This window comes from Lagenorhynchus albirostris, chromosome 2 (assembly GCF_949774975.1).
Source record: "Lagenorhynchus albirostris chromosome 2, mLagAlb1.1, whole genome shotgun sequence".
Taxonomy (NCBI): Eukaryota; Metazoa; Chordata; class Mammalia; order Artiodactyla; family Delphinidae; genus Lagenorhynchus; species Lagenorhynchus albirostris.
The window spans coordinates 147,941,286-147,960,131 of NC_083096.1; the positions used below are offsets into that span (position 1 = coordinate 147,941,286).

General features: G+C 55.8%; 2 protein-coding genes across 2 annotated transcripts; both read left to right on the forward strand.

Annotated features, from left to right (window-relative positions):
- KNCN (kinocilin) lies at window positions 1-2,908 on the forward strand. The gene is made up of 3 exons (XM_060142622.1): window positions 1-151; window positions 1,999-2,073; window positions 2,829-2,908. The coding sequence occupies exons 1-3, from the start codon at window positions 1-3 to the stop codon at window positions 2,906-2,908; spliced, it is 306 nt and encodes a 101-aa protein (XP_059998605.1).
- Window positions 2,909-15,798: 12,890 nt separating this feature from the next.
- Window positions 15,799-16,332, forward strand: TMEM275 (transmembrane protein 275). Its single transcript, XM_060142624.1, has one exon. The coding sequence runs from the start codon at window positions 15,799-15,801 to the stop codon at window positions 16,330-16,332; it is 534 nt and encodes a 177-aa protein (XP_059998607.1).
- The last annotated feature ends 2,514 nt before the right edge of the window (window positions 16,333-18,846 follow it).

Consider the following 18,846-nt stretch of genomic DNA (forward strand, 5'->3'; position numbering starts at 1 on the left):
ATGGACATCCCCATCAGCAGCAGAGACTTCCGCTGCCTGCAGCTGGCCTGCGTGGCCCTCGGCCTGGTGGCCGGCAGCATCATCATTGGTGTCTCCGTGTCCAAAGCTGCAGCTGCCGTGGGTGGAATCTTTATTGGTGCCGCTGCTGTGGGTGAGCAGGTGCTGGGCTCAGAGAGGGAGCCGGGGCCATGGTCAGGTGAACGAGAAATGGAGGGAAGAGCTGGGTCATCAGGAATTTGGTTGGGGAGGATGGAAGCAAGAGGTGTGAGCAAGGCAGCCATGGTGGGGGGGGCGGGTACGGGGAGGGAGAGGGAGATTGGGGTGAGATTCCCGCAGCGCACTGCAGGGGTCAGCAGGTGTGGAGGAGGCGCTGGCGACCACTCCTCTTGGGCTACTCCAGCTCTGGCTCCCAGTCCCAAGCCCTGGGCTCTTGGGTTAGTGTTGGGACTCATAAGCCTGCTGGGGCTGAGTTGATGGGCGGCAGGTGGAAGAGAACAGAGTTCTCTGTGGGACCCTCCTTGAGCCAGGACAGGATCTAGCTCAGAGAGAAGGCTTCCTTTTCTTTTCCCAAATGTCGCAGCAGCAGATCTGTCTGTCCAGGCATCTATCCATCTATCTGGGCCAGTCCCACTCACCTCCCCACAGTGGTGTTGGGTACCATCCCTCGCCCCACTCCGCCGCCCTGGGCCACAAGCAGAAGCAGAAGCACGAGGCTGGTGGGCTCTGGGCATCTGTACCTGTGAACTCAGGCCAAGGGCCACAGACCCTTGGGAGTGGGCAGAGCAGGACCCGCTCTTCTGCTACCCCCTCCCCAGGTCTGGGTGAAAAGGAGCACACTGAGGAGCACCCCCAGTCCTGCCCTGGGGGCCCTAGGGGAGGGTGGGACATCAGAGAGTTGGGGAGTGTCAATGGGCCCATTTCCAGCCAGCTGGGAAGGAAGAAAGCCAACCTGCTCATCACCTGGGCGGTGTGGAGCCAGGAGCCTGGGCCTTCACAGCCTGTAGCCCCTTCCGCAGAAGGCACTGCTCCCCAACCCCTCCTGGGGCCGGGTATTGGGGAACCCCCCACGCACACACTCACAGGCTGCATTTATACACCCACAGTCCCAACCCTGCCACTGGGGTTCCTCCCATGCTCACCCATAATCCACCCCCAGGCTCACAGCCCACAGCTTCATGCAGCTCAGACTAAACAGCCTCCCTCCCCATCACGGAACCCCTCTGTGTCTCTCTTCTCAGGGCTCCTCATCTTGGCCTACCCCTTCCTGAAGGCTCGGTTCAACCTGGACCGCATCCTGCCTACGATAGGTGAGTCCTCTCCCCGGCCCCCAGCAGAGGACTGGGTGAGACGATTTGTTTGTAAGTCTGTGGCCCAGTCTGCAGTGGAGCCGAGCCCACGTGTGTCGCTGGTACTGGCTGTGTGTGAGACCTTAGGACCCTTGTACAGCTCCCCTCCTCTTCTCAGCTCCCCACATATGCGCTCCCATCTCCATCAATCCTGTGGGGCTATGTATCCCTGGGTCTCCCCGGGACCTCCACCTCCTTAAAAATCTGCCACCTTGGGCTTCCCTGGTGGCGCAGTGGTTGAGAGTCCGCCTGCCGATTCAGGGGACACGGGTTCGTGCCCCAGTCCAGGAAGATTCCACATGCCGTGGAGCGGCTGGGCCCGTGAGCCATGGCCACTGAGCCTGCGCTTCCGGAGCCTGTGCTCCGCAACAGGAGAGGCCACAACAGTGAGAGGCCCATGTACCGCAAAAAAATAATAATAATAAAATAAAATAAAAATCTGCCACCTTCTCCTTCCAGGGCCCATTTCTTCCACCTTCACTCCTCTCCCCAGATCAGCTCAGATCACGTGGGAGACGTAAAGGGATGTAGTGGAGCAAAGACAGCAGCAGGGATGGAGAGTAGATAACAGGAGGGCCTTCCCTTCCCAAAGCTGGACTTGATTTGAGAATGGCTTGGTAACCAGGGGGCTTGGGGTGGTCTCATCCTATAGGGAGCCTAAGAATCCACCCCCAGCCAGGGCCAGACCACAGGGAAGGAAGATCCAGCGCCAATGGTAATAAAGAAGGTAAGTTCCAGAAATCCCGGAGTCCATCTGCCATCTTCCCCCTCTGGGTGCACAGCTCTGTGGGGAAACCTTGAGGGAAGTGCAGAGGGGACTTCTCCGATCACAGGGAGGCAGCAGCGTTGGGTATTTCTTCCATGAGCTTAGTCAGAACCCTTCTTGCTCCCAGCTGAGCTCAGCTGCTCTGGTCCCCAGGGTTTCTCTGTCAGGCCCAGCATGACACCGCACTGCCCCCTTCCCTGCCCTAGGCCCCATGCCCGCTTATTTTCTCACTCTCCTCTTCCACTGTGGAATCCAGCTCTCAGAGCGGGTACCTGAAACTGGGCATCTCCCTCCTCCCTCCTCCCCACACACTGGAGGATGCCAGAGCAAGAGTTTCTCAAAGATGCCTCCATCCTGTGTCTGCTGCCAGTGGAAGTGCCTATTCCAGACACCCTGCCCAGCACTTTCCATGTGTTAATTTGTTTCATTCTCAGAACAGGCAGGTGCTATAATTAGCCCCACTTTATATATGGGCCAACTGAGGCACAGGGAGATTACGTGAGGCAGCCAGGAAGTGGTGCGGCCAGAAACCAGGCCTTCAGCCCCGAGTCCTGCCTCTAACACCCACACCATGCTGCTGTCCTCCAGAAGGGCCACTCTGACCATCCATGCCTCCCTCCCTCCCCATTCTAGCCTGCTCTGACCCCGGGTCCCTCTGGGTGGCCCTGACCCGGGACCTGTCTACTCAGCAAGGCCTGTCCTGGTCTCTCCCGCAGGAGTCCGCAGCAGCCTGTCCACCGTGAGCAGAACCCTGGAGAAGCTGAAGCCAGGGGGAAGGGGGGCTGGGGAGGGCTGAGGCAGGGGCTGACGGGCTGCCCCCTGCCCTGCCCTCTCTTCCCACCCGCTACCCCAATCTCAGAGCCTGCCCGGGTCCAAACCAGAGATGAACCAGGTCCTGGAGATGCCAGACCTGCTTTCACCAAGGCCATTGGAAATGGATTCCCTGTAGTGGGGTGGGGCCTGGACCACGGTGTCTCTGGTTTCAGGCTCTTGACCTGGATTTTCTCTCTGAACTGCTGCTTGGCTTTCTTCCCTTTTTGATCTACTGTCTGGATCCTCTGGAATTTGGGGCGCAGTGATACCCCAGTCTCTTGCTCCAGCCTGGCCAGGGAAGTGAACCGCAGGCTCACAGGAACCACACCGGGTCTGGGCCTGGCCCTGGGCCTCAGGAGCTCACTGGCTGCATAGAGGGCCTGGACCAGACTCCCCTGAATATCAAAAGCTCCAGGCAGCTCCTCAGGAATGGGCCCTGAGCAGCAGTGAACCAGACAGCGGCATAGCCTAGAAAAACAAAATGGTCGCTGCCTTGACAGGAGCCCAGGTGACGCACGGGCCTGGAGGCTTCCAGGAGGAGGTGTCTCCTGAGCTGAGCCCTGTGCTGAGACTCTTGGGGTTTGACTCCACTATTTAAGGCTTTTCATGATCTGACTGCAAACAAGACCTCCAGCCTTCCTTTTCTCCCCACCCTCTCACTGCTCCTGAACCATCGAAACACGTTCCAGCTCCCAAGCCTTGGCCTGTGTTCTCCTGGATGCTCCCCACTCTGCTCCTCTCTGCCTATCAGATCCCCCATCCTTAAAGGCCTCCTTCCAAGTGTCCCCTTAACCACAATGCCCTCCTCATCCTCTTCCACCAGCCTCTGTCTCCCTCTTTCGACACCCTCCAGGCAGGTTGAAGTCTTCTTTTTCACAAAACAGTTACTAATCCTGTTTAAACCTACTGTCTATTGCCCTTTTCCAGTTACCATCATGGTGCACAGTAAGTGCTCAATAAATGTTAAATGGCTTAAATTTAGTGGAAAAACAATTCCCTAGGCTTTCCCGGGAGAGCCACTTCAAGGCTCCACATGTGTACAGGGTTTGGAGCCGGGCTGTACAGGAAACATTGCTCCTCCCTCCACTCCACTCCTCATACACCTGCGACCTCAGGGGGAAGCAGAGTTGTATGACCTCTGTGGAGACATCTTCTCCATGTGGCCTCTGTCCTCGTTGGTGAGCAAAAGACAAGCTAGGAAGAGTCTCATTCTTCAAGAATCAGTGCAGATGACACCTCTTCTTGGAAGCCTCCCCTGACTTCTCTGTGCCCCCACAGCCCCAGGGCTCCCCTCCATCACAGCCCCCAGCACTCTGAGTGGCCTCTGTCTATTTCCCCCTCACGAGAGTGGGGGCGCTGAGGGCCAGGCACATGGAAGGTACCCAGTGGATGTTGGAAAACCACACCAAAAGCAGGAGAGAGCAAGCACCCTATTGTACAGATGGGAAAGCTGAGGCCCTGCAGGAAAAGGACTCATCAAGTCCCATGGTGAGAGATTGTCCCAAACCTCGCATCCAGGCCTCTTCTCTCTCCCTACCCACGGCCCTACCCTCTGCTGCCCTCTGCACAGGCCCCAGGGACCAACTCCCTGACCACAGTGGGACAGACCTCCATGGATAGAACAAATTTCACAAATGCTGCTGGGCTGGGGAGACTTTTGTTCCTCCAGCCCGAGGGAAGTCAGTGTCCCCCTCCTTGCATTTCCCTCCCGCCTGCTCCCTCTCCCTTCTCCTTTTCCTCAACATCATCGTCATCAACAATAACTCGGGCCTGGTTTCCTTGATCAGTAAGGAAATGCTTCCTCTGGTCCGTCTTCATCCTCACCAGCAGCACCCCAAAGAGATGCCTAGAGGTGGATGGGGTGGAAGTGGGGAAGGTGGTACCTGAGCTGTAGGGATTGTGGTCCTCCCCTTACCCACCATCAACCCTTCCCAGCCATGATCTCCCCCAGGCAGGGCTATGGTATCCCAGATGCCTGGCAGGGCCAGGCACAGAGCAGCGTTGGGCATCAGAGCGGATTAAATTAGGAAATGAACACGTGAAAAGGCAAGAGCTATGTCCTTTGGGGAAGAACTGGGTGGGGCTCCAAGGACCCTTGAAACTCTGGGAGTTCTCAAGGCCTGGGCCTGTTTCCTCTCTTTCCCCTGCCATGGGCTTCCTGAGAACTCCCTTCCCCCAGTCCAGGTGAGTGTCCAGATACGTCCTCCCCAACTGCATCTCTACCCCTGACCCCCACCCACCCCCTTCACTTGGTCCCAGTAGTGGCCCTGTGGAGACACGTGACTTCTCCCCATCCATGCTTTGGAAGAAGATGAGGTTGGGCCAAGCAGGCAGGGGTGGTGCGGTGGGTAGTGTTAGGGGAAAGCGCCCTCTCCCCTCCGAGCAGGTCCGGAACCCTCCATTCAGTGGGGGGGGGGGAGGGGGGCGGGGACAGGGACAGGTTATACGACAGCGGTCTGTTCAATAAATGAAATCAGTTCTATCCAATAGCCCTGTTCTGACCTCAACTGTGGATGTGACTAGCCAGCCTTGGGCTGGGTGCTGACACTATACCAAAGGTCGGGAGTCCAGGCAGCCCCCTGGAAGTCACATTCCCACTGGGCCAACCTGGAGGACTGACCAGGCTGGCGCTGGAGTCTAGGGATAAGACTCAGTACTGGTTCAGGAACCCCCCTCCCACCTCCAGGGCCTGGGCAAGAGACTGTGAGGCCTCGAGCCTCAGTTTCTTCATCTGCAGGTGGAAGATGAGTGGTCCCTCCCAGGCCACTGTCAGGATGAAGGTTGCCTGGCGCGTGGTTCACATCAGGGCGGATTTATGAATGGATGAGTGAATGAATGAAGAGGGGGTTGGAGATGCTCCTCCAGCTGAACTCCCCCAGGTCCTGGAAAATCAGCACCTCAGACTCCCACCCAGTCCTCGCCAACACAGTCCAGCCTGGAGGCAGGCCAAGCGCTCCCTCCCCGCTCCCACCCCCGAAGAAACCCTTACAAATCCCACCAAATCTCACCAGGAGCTGTATAAGGGGCTCGTGGCCACACCTCTTTCTAGGATGCAGGATTTGTGGAGGATGATTGGAGAAGGGTTGCTGAAAACAAGCCCCATCCCCGGAAAAATCTTCCTGCTTTCACCGCTCCATCCCCCTCCCATCTGCCCCCCAAGCCCCACCCCCGCCCAGGGTTGGGAATCCGCCAGAAACTGAAGACAGAGCCAGTGAGACCTACACCCCTCGCTCTAGAGTGACCGGCAATGTGTCCATCCCGGACTCAGGAAGTCCAGACTGGAGAGTGTGTGGGCGGCTGGGAGTTCATTGCCAGGCGCTTGAAAAGCGTTAAAACCTAGAGGCGGGGAGGGGAGAAGGGCGGTGCGGAGCCGGAGCCAAAGAGAAGAGGAGACTTGGTGGGAACGCTGATCCGTGGGGGGTCAAAGGGAGCCGAGGGCCGCAAGGAAGCTGAGATGGGCGCTCCGAAAGGCACAGCCCACAGCCAGGGCCCTCCCGGCACCTCCGGGTCCCCGGGAGCTGCTCCCTGGAGCCCCTCTGCCCTCACGCCCCCGCCCACCCGCTAAGCCGGGGATCTGCAAGCCGCCAGCCGGGTGAGTGAGGGGGGCCGGCCGCCGCTCCCCCCAGCACCCCCCTCCAAGTTGGCACCCCCCTGGCTGCCCTCCTCTCTAGGGATCCTTCCTCCCCTGGGGGTTCCTGGGGGCAGGACCAGCAGAGGAGTGTCCACTGGACCGGCTCAGGCAAGTGCAAGCTACAGGCGTTGGGGGAGGCTGGAGGGAGGGCAAGGGGATGAAAGGAGAAGGGAGACGATGGGGAGGGTAGCTTTAGGATTGGAGGAGATACTCCATATCCAGCCCTAAACCCCAGGGGAACTGAGTAGTGCCCAGACAAGAGGTCAAGCACCTGTAGCCTTGAGCACAGTTCTCTGAAAAGAGATGAGAACGACAGAGACGGAAACAGGAGAAGGGGGACACACAGCATGGAGAGACTGCCCTGGCCCCTCTGCTTTACACTGAGCCCTCCCCCGTCTTTAACTCAGTAAGAATCTGCCCTAGAATCCACCTCCAGTCCCCACCCAGCTGTCCACCACACCCTCCCAAGACCCAAAGTGAGGAGGGAATAGGGAGAAGTGGGCATAGAGCGACTTCAAAACCAAGAGATAGATAAAGGCAGACCGCAGTGGCCCCTCTGACCTTAACCATTTGTCTAACCAATATTTCCTGGGCACCTGGGGAGACCCAGACACTCCAGTGGGGATGTGGCAGCTAACAAGGTAGATATAATCCTGGTCCCAAGGTAGATCAGTGGGGGATACAGACCTGGACACAGCAGTTCCCCATCACCGAGGCAAAGGAAGGCTTCCTGAAGGAAGCGACGTCCCAGCTGCGCTCTGACGGTTGAGCTGGAGTTAGCCAGGTGAACGTAGAGGCAGCGTGGCCACCCGACCACACCTGGCGAGTTCTGCTCTGCTCCAGCAAAATCTAGAGGGCTGCCTGGAGGGAGCTGGGGCTGGGAGAGCCCAGGAGGGGTTTCAGCAGGGAGCGAAGGGGGAGGAGAGTGGAATGGGGTAGCAGTGAGTCTAGAGAGGAAGGGATGGGTTCTAGAGCCCTGGAGGGAAGAATCTGCAGGGCTGGTGACAGACTAGATTGGAAATGTGGCGGGGAGAGCCTGAGGGAGGAGGAGGTGCAAGGATGAAGCCAGGTTTCCGGCTGGGAGTCTGGGCTTTGTGGGAGAAGATGAAGTTTAATGGGCTTGTTTCTAAGAGGAAGAGAATGTTCCCAGGAGGGAGGGTTCAGGGGTCCAAAGCTGTGGAGAGGTCAAGTTAGCTAAGGACTGAACCGTCCTCACTGAATTCAGCACCGAGGAGGTGACTGGCGGCCTTGGAGCAAGCGCCTTCGGAGCGTGATGGCACAGAAGCGCGACGGGAGTGGACTGACCTTTGAGAAGGAGGTACAGTAGGGAGTGCAGACAGTGCTCTCGAGATGCAGGCAGGTGTGGGGGAGGTGGGGGCTTTGTTTGGTTTCAAGCAGGAGAGGCTCGAGTGCCTCCAGGAGGTGCAGGTGCGGTGAGAAGGGCTGAGCACTGACTAGGAAGGGGGACGTTCCCCGGGATCCTTGAGGGCCTGAGTCACACCAGAGACAGGGATGCACGAGGGCCCTGCTGCCCAGCTGGTGATTTTCTTTTCACCTACAAAGCTTAGCAGTTTGGGCACAAATGTGGAGGAGACAGAAAGCTGGACTGATGCAGGGTCGAGGCATCACTGGGCAGCTTTGGCAGAAGGACAAAGGAACAAGTGGCAAGACAAGGTAAACTGCAAGAGGGTAAGTGAAGTAAGGCAGTGGGGGTTCTCGGGTGGAAAGCAGAAAGAAGCAGAGGTGAGAGGCTCATGGAGAAAATGTAGAGAGAGTTCCAGGATTGCATTAGATCAGAGCACTGTTACAGCAAGAGGCTGTGGAGTCGTGGTGAAGAACACAGATTTAGAAGACACACAGCCTAGGTCAGAATCCCAGCTCTGCCACATATTATCACCATGTCTGTGACCCTGGGCAAGTGATTCAACCTCTCTGAGCCTCTTTGTCCCCATCCAAAACTGGACATGGCAATAGCATCTATCTATATGGTTGTCATAGGGCTTAAGTGAGTTAATAATATAAAGAGCTTAAAACAGTGTTTGGCACATAGTAGGTGCTGTGAAGGTGTTTCTATAGTGGTAGCCATGGGGTTTAGTCAAGAGTAGGATGGCTGGGTTTCTCAGAGGTGGAAGGATTCAGGGTGATGACAGGGGTGGTGAGGTCCTTGGGGTAACGAGGGGGAGCATAGTTGGGGTGGAACGGAGGAACTGGGCATTGGAAATGAGGAGCCAAGGAACTAAGAGGGTGCAGGGTGGGGCGGTCGTGCAAAGGATGCTGAAGTCCCTCAGGGCACTTGGGCTGGAGGAGAAAGAGCGCCTCCCAAAGCCTTGGAAGGAGGTGGGCAGTTCCACTGCTGCCAATCTGCAGTCCACCTCCACGCTCCCAGGCAGAGAAGTCTCCAGAGGTACCTCTGCTGGGCAACAGCTTCTTTCTACCACATAGGCAGGCAACTGAGAGGGTCTTTGTGTCTGGCTATGTGTTTGCAACTCTCAGTGTGTAATGCATCTGTGTGTGTGTTTCTGGATATGTCTGGCCACTGAGTGTACACGTGTGATGTGTGTGTGTGCACATGCACTCAGGGATGAGGATCATGGGGCCCAGGTGTCAGACGCAGCAGCTGGGAAGCCACACCTCCAGATTTCACTCTCTTCATTCTCTTGTTTCCAGCCTGGAGAATCTGGGTGAGCCTCGTGTGAGTGTGTGTGTGTGTGTGTGTGTGTGTGTGTGTGTGTGCGCGCGCGCGCGCGCGCGCGCGCTCTCTCGCATGTCTATTGCCTGGGCAGAAGTAGGGGAGCCGTGGGATTGGCTAGGGTGGGGGTGGTGGCAGCTTTGGGGGCTCCCAGGAGGCAGAATTCAGTTGGCAGAAGCTGAGAGCTTCCAGGGTAGTGAACAAGCTGGCACTGAGTAATGGTGATGTAGGAGGTTCCCTGAGGATGGGGGTGGAATGGAGGGTGGTGGATGGGGAGGCCAGGGGAGAGGGCTGGCCCAGAATTTCTGGGACTGAAGGGGAAAAGAGGGGCCAAAGCTAAGGAAAACAGAGGGGTTCACAGTGAGGGGAAAGAGCTCAGACTGAGCAAATGAGGGACTCAATCTCACATGGAAGACAGGGGGCTGGGACCAGTGCCTGATGCTTGGACCGAAGCCCCAGCCCCCTTGCCCAGAGGCTCCTGGGTCCTTGCAGCAGGAACCTGGGACCAGAAGGCCTGGAAACTGCCCCTGGTCAAGTAACTGCTCTAGAACAACACAGACATCCAAGATTCAGAGACTGGGTGGGTCAGGCTGACCTGAGGGGCTTCAGACGGAGACCCCCTCTCTAGGAGCTCTGCATCACCTATGGAGGACCATCCTCCCTGGGCCCCAAGCTTGTTGATGATTGGCTGGATAGTAATAATCAATTACTAATTTTTAAAATAAATATCTCTATACCTTCCATAAGCAGAAATTCTGGTGTAGCAGAAACAACATGGCTTTTCAATCTGACAGAACTGGGTTCAAATCCCAGCTTTACCTATCACAACTGAGTAAACCAGGGAATGTTCTTCACCTCTCCCAGCCTCAGTTTCTCACTGTGAACTGGGTTCAGGATGGCAACAGCCCACGGGGTCATAGTAAAGATTAAATGTGTGAGTGCAGGGAAAGTGCTTAGCATAGAGTTGCTGTTCAACGTGAGTGCCCATCTCCCCAAAATCAGAGCTACCCCCCACCCCACCCCCACCTGAACAGCAGAGCATCAGGTTACTTCTGCAGGCCAGGGTGAGGGGAATGATTTAATCCCAGCCCAAAGCAAAGAACAGCCATATTACAGGTAAGTGCACAGTTTTTTGAGATCTTTTGCTATATTGGCAGTAATTTCTGATTGGTTTCCATGTCCACCTTCACAAACCACCAGCAGCAGGAGGACAGATTCAGAGACAATAATCTGGTTAAACCTTTCCCTTTACATTCAGCAGCTGAGGCCCAGAGAGGGGCCCTGGCCCTCCCAAGTTGCCCAACCAGACCAGAGTCAAGAACCCTGGTTATCTGAGGCCCAGCCCCTTAGTGTCTGCCTCTGCCCCTAACTGCTTATGGCCTGGACTCCCAAATAGAGTCCACAAGGCCTCCCAGGCCAAGGCAGGGCAGGGGGGACTCTGGCTGCCTGACCAGGGTCATGCGCAGCTGAATGGCAATGGTCAGAGCCCTGGCTTTGTGGGAAAAGGCCAGGTTCTGGTCTGGCTTGGCCACAGACTCCCTCCATGAACTTCCTCACTCCTAGCCTCAGTGTCCCCCCTCTGCAGATGAAGGAATTGAACGAGATGATCTTTACAGGTTCAGCAGCTTGGGGTGCTCACTAAAGAGAAGGTTCCAATTCTAAAACTCAAGATTCAGAGCAATGACCTTCCCTCCTGCTCAGGCAATGGGGTTGAAGACTGGCCTTGGGATGAGGTAGAAAGGGTTTGAAGGGATATTTGAAGGGATAGCAATAGCACCAACTCGGAGGGTCCTGCTTCTGAAATTAAATACTCCATCCTAGAAGTGACGAATGTCACAATCCATTGGCCAGAACTAGTCACACAGCCCCACCTAATCACAAATTGGCCAGAAAGTGCAATCATAACATGTGTTCAGAAGACGGGAGTACCAGAAAGATTTAGTGAACAGCACCAATGACACCCAGAGCACTCGCTACAAAACAGTATCCACCAGCCCCAGCTGGAGGGCCACAGTCCACCAGATGGAAATGGTGCTGCAGACTGAATTAATTGCAATAGCTAAACGACCTCAACACCTCACCCCTGCGTGCTCCAGGTCCCAATCAACCAGGATGGAGGCAACTTCAGGAATCAGCCCTTAGCCTGTTCTCTGCCTGGGGTGGAGACTCTGGGAGCAGTCTGTCTTCCAGAGTCAGTTCTGCCTCCCAGGAGCAGGTAAGGATCACTTGTTGGCAGTTAGCCCCTGGTAGCTCATCCCTTGGGCAGGTATTTGCTTTAGTTGAACTGAGTGTGGTAAGCCAAGGAAGGAGCAAAGTGAGTTTACCTTCCTTAAGAGACACACAGAACACACCCTGTCCTCCTCTGCTGTTGATATTTGAGCAGCATAAGTACTGATTACAGGAGCTTATCCACAGAAGCCTCTGCCCTGTGCTTCTGTCATTCAACAAGCACTTAGCAAACCTAGCGCTATACTGGGTTGAGAACTCAGGCTTTGGTGTCAAGACACCAGTTGTCAAATCCTGGCACCACCATTGCCACTCAATGGTCTTGGGAAACTTGAATCTTTCTGTGCCTCAATATCCTCATATACAAAATGGGGATATGACAATAATACTTAATCTCATGCTGTGAAAATTAAATTAGATGTTATTGCAAAGTGCTCAACATAACACAACTAACCTGGTTAGCAATCTGAAAGTGCTAATTTCAGATTCTCATATAGACTTGTTTATGGCTAAGAAAGACTAGCTTGTATCAGACCAACTCACTCACTGAGGGTAACTAAAAAGGCTGGATTAAACATTTAAGAAATCTGTTTAAAGGCATGGGAGAGCTACCAAGGCAGTAAGGACCTGAGGGGCCAAGATCTTGGAAAGAAGAGAAATAATATTTTATTTCACTCTTTCCCTTAAGGCATTTTCCAGTTTGTAGGGGGCAGTGGCCATGGATTTAGGAAGTCAAAATTGGAATTTAGGGCTTAAAAAGTGGAAAGGCCCTGTTAAACACCTCCAGCTTTTAGTTGGGGGCCCCAAAAGGCTATCCTCTGCAAGTACTGGTTAACCAGATATAGACCAGACCCAGGAAGACTGAAACACAGCTCCCAGTCAGTGCAGTCCCAGATTGGGCCTGTCCCTTCTTCAGCTGCATGTCAGAAGCAAAAGTAAATCTTCTCTAAAGGAAGATAACATCATCCAGGACCTCAAGCTATCTCTACAATGTTGGGTGTTTAAAAAAAAAGTGATCTGGCATTACAGGAGATAAGACTTAATGACCCCAAACCAAAAGCAATAAAACAGACAATAAAAACAAGAGATCCAGATGTTGGAGTTTTCAGACATGGACTTCAAAGAGTTTAATACGTTCAAGAAAATACATAAGAGGGAGTTTTTCAGAAGAAAACTGAAATCTATGAGAAAGAATCAAGTGGCAATACTAGAACTGAAAAGTTATAACAACTGAAATTAAGAACTGAATAGATGGATTTTACAGCAGAGAAGACACAGGTGAAGAGAGGATTAGTGAACTGGATGACAGATTGGTAGAAAAATAGCCAGAGAGAACCAGGTCGGGGTGAGGGGGGGAGGGCTAGAAAATACAGAATAGAGTATAAGAGATGTGTGGGACAATGTCAAATGGTTGAACATGTATGCAATTAGGTTTCCAGAAGGAGAGAAGAGAGAGAATAGAGGGAAAGATAATGGCTGAAAATTTTCCAAAAGAGGCAAAAATCAAGCCACAGATTGTAGAAGCATCAGGAAGCCCACAAAGGATAAATACAAAGAAAATCTCACCTTGGCACATCATAGTAAAACTGCCAAAACCCAAAGATAAAGAGTCTTCTCTATAAGGAAAAAGAAAGGAGAGCCTTGGATCCTCCAGCCACCTAGGCCTCCCCCCGCCACCCCCCGACCCTTGTCCAGTGTCAGCTTTCAGGAGTCTGCTGTGAGATAAGGTGAAAGGCCAGACACTATCCCTTCCATCAGGGTCTCCCTCCATCAGCCTCAGACAGAGCCTTCCCCATAGGAAGGACAATGTCAGATAATGATGAGGTACAGAAGGGGTGAAATTTGGGAATCTCACAGCACCTCCTGAGGGCAGCAGGAAGAAAGTGTTGGGATTTATCTCCACATCAACACCAAGGGGATCAAACCCTTCTCTTTAAAATGAAGCACGATTGCATACGTTGTGAACTAGACCATGTGTTCTCTGATTCTGGTCTTCCTTTCAGTCCAGCCACTAGACCCAGATCAACTTCCCTCTCTGAGCCTCCATTTCCTCAGTTGTAAGATGTGGCTGTTAATAAGTATCAAGCAGGTGTATCATTCGGTGATGTCATGCATGTGAAGCTGCTTTAAAAATTGTACCCCTTCAGCGGTTGCTATTGCTGCCTGGCAGAACCGACAGCTGCAGATCAAAGATGGTTCGCAGGGCTTCCCTGGGGGCACAGTGGTTGAGAGGCCACCTGCCAACGCAGGGGACACGGGTTCGTGCCCCGGTCCGGGAAGATCCCACATGCCGCGGAGCGGCTGGGCCCGTGAGCCATGGCCGCTGAGCCTGTGCGTCTGGAGCCTGTGCTCCGCAACGGGAGAGGCCACAACAGTGAGAGGCCCGCGTACCGCAAAAAAACAGCAACAACAAAAAAAGATGGTTCATGCAAATATGGCGCTTCCTGAGGAATCTGTGGTCGGTAGATGCCCTCAAGGGTCAACACATGCTTTCTTCACCAGGATTTTGGGATTTCTGAATTCCTGCCAGCTTACTGTGTCAGCCAGGAGCTTCTCGCTGGAGTTGCAGGACAGCTGTCACCTCCCCTGGTGCCACCTCCCACTGTGATGCCCGGGGAGGAAGCCCTGGAGTCCTCACATTGGGCAGGCCCGGAGGTGGCCTCCAGACCTTCTGACCTGCTTGGGCCAAGCTGATTCCTACCTGTGTCCAGAGTGACAACCTGAGCTGCCCCTCCCCAGCACTAGTCCTCGTTTTCACACACCCCATCATCAAATTCTCTCCAACTCCTCTGTGTACAGGCTTTGGACTCAGGAAGGATAATTCAGGGCCCGTCCCTGAGGCACTTCCATCTGAGGGACAGACTAACTGTTCTGTTTCCAGACTTGACATGACTGACCCCCCCAGATCTGAGACCTTAGAGCCCCTTCTTTATCAGCCACCACTACGACATGAGTAACATGGAAATCTCACTATGTCCTGCACTGTTCTAAGCACTTGATTTAGCTTACAGCATTTAGTTATCACCACACCCTATCAGGTAGGTTCTCTTATTAGCCCCACATTACAGGTGTTAACACTGAAGCATAGAGAGTTAGGCCACTTGTCCAGGTCATGCTCCGTTACTCATCCAGCATGCTCCGTGCCAACCAGTAGTCCCATCTAATTACTCCCCTCCCACCCCAACTCAGAGCCCTTTTCCGACACTTTTTCACAATTCTAACACAGCTCCATGGCTATGATCTCATCCTTCGAGGGCCTTAATACCTGTGATTTCATGTTATAGAGCAGAATTCTCAAATAGAAGTCTTAAACTCCCCAGACTCTGATGACATTACCCTTGCTTCTGTACACATTCCCAGAATTATAGAATCCAGTGATAGATCCCACAACCAGATACAATGAGAAAATCCTAGAAAGGGATCCTAGTACCCAGTGATTGGGCTTTTGAGTCCAGGTTCAACACTAGACTCCTGGGGGATGCGATGGGGGTAGGAGTGGAATCTAATAGAATGCCCAGTCTGGGAAGGACCCGGGGCCGTGGGTCTGCTCCAGCCCAACCCATGTAGGGACTGTCTCTTCTCACTGACCATCTAAAACTTCAAGAGCTCCTCACTCTCATGTGGTCGTTCACTCCAGGGCCTCATCTGATATTCGGGAAAGTTAATGTCATTGCTATGCCTATCAGAACCTGGGGTGGTGGCCCCCAGGCCAGGCAGCAGGTCATGAGGTCCCGGTCCCGGATACTGGGTAAATCGCTAGATCTCTCAGCACTTCAGTTTCCTCTTCTGGACGAGCTGGGGCTAGACCAGATGATTTCTAGGGCCTCTAACACTCAAGGGAGGAAGCTAAGTCCCAAGAGCTGCCACCTGGCCTCTGATTAGAACTACTGATCATGATTATCACGGTGCCGAGGACTTTCCACCTATTTACTCAATTAGCCCAAGAAGGCTTTCTGGAGGAGAGGAGGTGGAGGACTCGTGTCTGTCTGGAGGACATAAGGAAGTGGGGAGGGAGGGAAGATGGCAAGATTAGCCACGAGGAACTCCAGGGACCTGGTGGGATAAGGGAGTCCTCCCATGGGGGGTGAGCTGTTGCTTCCCAAAGGCAGAGGCAGAGACAGGGGCTGGCCAAGATGGCATGGCCTCTGCACTCCCAGGCACTGAACATAGCCACAGAACGGAGAGTGGGTTTGGAAGCCCAGATGCCCAGCTGACCTCTCCCTTGATCTGTGCCCACAGGACTACTGTGACCTGAGCCCCTGACATGTGGGCTGGCCGGGGCCGGCGGCAGGAGGGAGCTGGATGAGTGCCCGGAGTCCCCAGGCCGATGCCGCCCCCGGAGAAGAGCCAGGGCCCCCCGGCCCGGGCGCCCGCGGGCCGCGCTCAAGGCCGGCTGCCCGGCCCGCCGTCCCCGGCGCTGTTCTGCGCCTGCGGCCTGTGCGTGCTGCTGGCGGGCGTGAACGTGACGCTGGTGGGCGCCTTCGCTTCCTTCGTCCCGGGGCACAACGCGCCACTCATCTTGGGGCCGGCGCTGCTCGTGCTGGCGCTCGGCTTCTTCGCGGCCTGCTGCGTGTGTAGCCGCCGCCGCGGGCCCGCGCCCCGTTCGCGCTCGACGGCGGCCGCGGGTCCCTGCCAGGGCGGGGGCGGCGGGCGGGTGGCGCTGGAGATGGAGAGCAGCGAGCGCACGGCGCAGGACACCACGGCCGTGCAGCTCAGCCCCGCCGCCTCGGCCGCGTCGTCCGGCCGCTCAAGCCCCAGCCCCGGCCCCTTCACCCTGGATGCCCCCGCGCCCGCAGCCCTCTACGCGCCGCGCGCCGATGGGGTCCGGCTCGACCTGCCCCGGGAGGGCGTCGCCCCCTAGCCTCCCGGGTCCCCGGCCCTGACTCCCCTGTCCCGGTTCCTTCCCATCAGTGCCATTAGGAAAAAAGAGAGGGAGGAGGAGAGACAAGAAAAAGAAAACTTTCATACGGGTCCGGTGCTGGGCACAGGTGGCCTCCTCTGTCCCATCTCTGGAACTTCCGGGAGAGGGAGGGGGGAGTGTGAGGATGGTGTCCAGGCACGGCCCTCAAAGGGTGGGGTCTGCTGGGCCCTAGTTTACCTCACTCCCCAGACGTCCGGAAACCGGGCTGCTGGTCCTTCCCTTCCTGGGCACTGTGAGCAGAGCCACTCTGAGGGGCTCTCAGCAAGGCCCGCGCCCCCAGGGGGTGGGAGGAAGAGGGGGAGAAAGGATGGGTTCAGCCTGGGCTGTCTCCTGTCCCCGCCTGCTGAGAAAGGCTGCCCGACCCCCTTCTGTCCCTCCCCGCCCTCCTTGTCTCTACCCCAACATGACCTTTTGGGATTAATGGGGGCAGGATCTGATTTGAGCCAGATCATCCCTAAGGTAGAGCTGTGTTGAGCACACTCCACCCCTTCTGCCCGACTAGAGCAGGGGGAGCTGAGCTGGGGGCCGAGAGGGAGGAGTGGTGAGGGGGCTCCTCCCACCCTGAAGGTCTCGGTGTGCACCGCACTGTGTATTCCCGCTGTACCTCCCTCGCTCCTTAATAAATCACCTTTGGAGTCGTCCTCTGCCCTTGTGCAGCGCAGGAGGGAGGAGCTGACTGCGGGGCCTCTGACCCAGCACCCTGGAGTCTTCGGTCCCCCCACCCTGCGGCGGAGTGCTTCATCATCCCAGCACCAGCCCCCCTTGGAGACCTGGAAGGGAGCCCCAGGGAGAGAAGTGTGTGACTGTGAACAAAAGACTGAGACTGTGGGTGCCTGTGAACATCTGTGGAAACAGGGTGTTGGATAGGGGGCTGGATGAGTATATGAGTGTGACTGTGGGTGAGACAGCCCGGCTACGTTATGAGATGGGGAGTGTGGGAGTATTTTGGGTGACACTGTCTGACATCACACCTGTGTGGGAGCGTGTGTGTGTGTGTGTGTGTGTGTGTGTGTGTGTGTGTGTGTGTTGGTGGTTCAGGGCTCGGTCACCCAGCAGGGATGGTGAGGCAAGAAGGGCTCCCCAGGTCTTGCAAAGCCTACACCTTTCTCCTGGCCTGGCTGCGCTTGCAGTCTGGGCTCAGCCTGTCCTCTGTCCAGGTGGGTGAGAGAAATGCAGGTAGAGAATCCAGGTAGAGAAATGCAGGCTGCCCTGCAAGGAGAAACAAGGGGGCTGGGGGCTGGAGGAAAGACACTGCAAACCTGGGCCAGCCCCTCCTCTCACTTCAGGGACCCAGGCAAGCAGTGCCCAGGGATGGTGGCACGCGCTGGCCCACCACCCCTGGCTGGCCATGACTCCGTGTCCAGCTGCCCTTGGCTTCATCAGCCTCCCTTCCTCTTTCCAGGCTGGGTTCTGCTGCTCTTCTGCCCTGGCACAGGCACTTTCCACCAGCCCTGGGGCTCTTCCTCCCTTCCTCTGACCCTCTCTCTGCCTCTTCCTCTCCTGCTGTCTCCCTCCCACTGACCTGAAGAAGGGTGACTCCCTCTCAGTGGGCGCTGAGCAGGTCATCTCTATTAATTAGCACGGGTCGATGGTCCTAACCTTTGAAGCATCTAGCCCCTGGAGCTGATGACCTCTTCTCAGAGCACTTCCCCACCCCCACCTGCATTCGTGTGTGTGTGTGTGTGTGTGTGTGTGTGTGTGTGTGTGTGTGTGTGTGTAAGGAAGGCCACCTCTCCAGGCTCCAGGCCTGTCTCTTCTGGTCCACTGGCAGCCTCGGACGCCACCTGCTGCCTTGGAAGAGTAGGAGGTGAGAGGGGCCACTGCTGATGCCGCCTTGGGGCGTGGACCACCCTTCTCCCACCACCTTCTTAAGAAGAGGCACCCCAGATTCTAGCCCAGGAATGCCAGGCCCAGCCCAAACCCCTCCCCCTCCTGCTGGCAGAGGCCTGGAGTTGCACCATCAGGGTTTCTTCCTCTTCTACAGGAAGACTTTCCAGATCCTGTCTTGGAGCCTGGCTGCTGGGGAGGAGAGTGAGCATGTGCTAGGGTTCAAGGCAGTGGGCCACAGATCGATGGTGTGAGTGAATAGAATGGGATCAAGGTGGCAGCAGAGGGCGGGTTGTGGGGCATGGCTCCTTGGAGTCTCCCTTGCATTGTCACCGCCAGCTGAAGGTCATCTTTTGTCCCGTCTGTGCCTCCTCTCCCTCCCCAGGCACACCAGGAGATATGCTCTATACCCCAGGACCCACTTTCCAATCCGCCAGCCCTAGTAAAGCCCCCCAGTATCCCTCCAGGCCTGCCACACCCGGGGACTCCTCCCCTCATATCCCTTCAGGCCCCCCTAGGGCAATGCATCCCCCGTGGAGCCAGCGAGGCCCAAGGGCAGCCACAGTCTCCACGCACAAGGAGGCTGGAGGATTGCCCTGTCTCCGCACGTCTGCAGTCCCCTCCCCG

Coding starts and splice junctions, on each gene's coding strand:
- KNCN (XM_060142622.1), top strand. CDS start 1: ATGGACATCCCCATCAGCAGCAGAGACTTCCGCTGCCTGCAGCTGGCC. Junction 152..1,998: donor TATTGGTGCCGCTGCTGTGG/GTGAGCAGGTGC, acceptor CTCATCCTATAG/GGAGCCTAAGAATCCACCCC. Junction 2,074..2,828: donor CGCCAATGGTAATAAAGAAG/GTAAGTTCCAGA, acceptor TCTCTCCCGCAG/GAGTCCGCAGCAGCCTGTCC.
- TMEM275 (XM_060142624.1), top strand. CDS start 15,799: ATGCCGCCCCCGGAGAAGAGCCAGGGCCCCCCGGCCCGGGCGCCCGCG.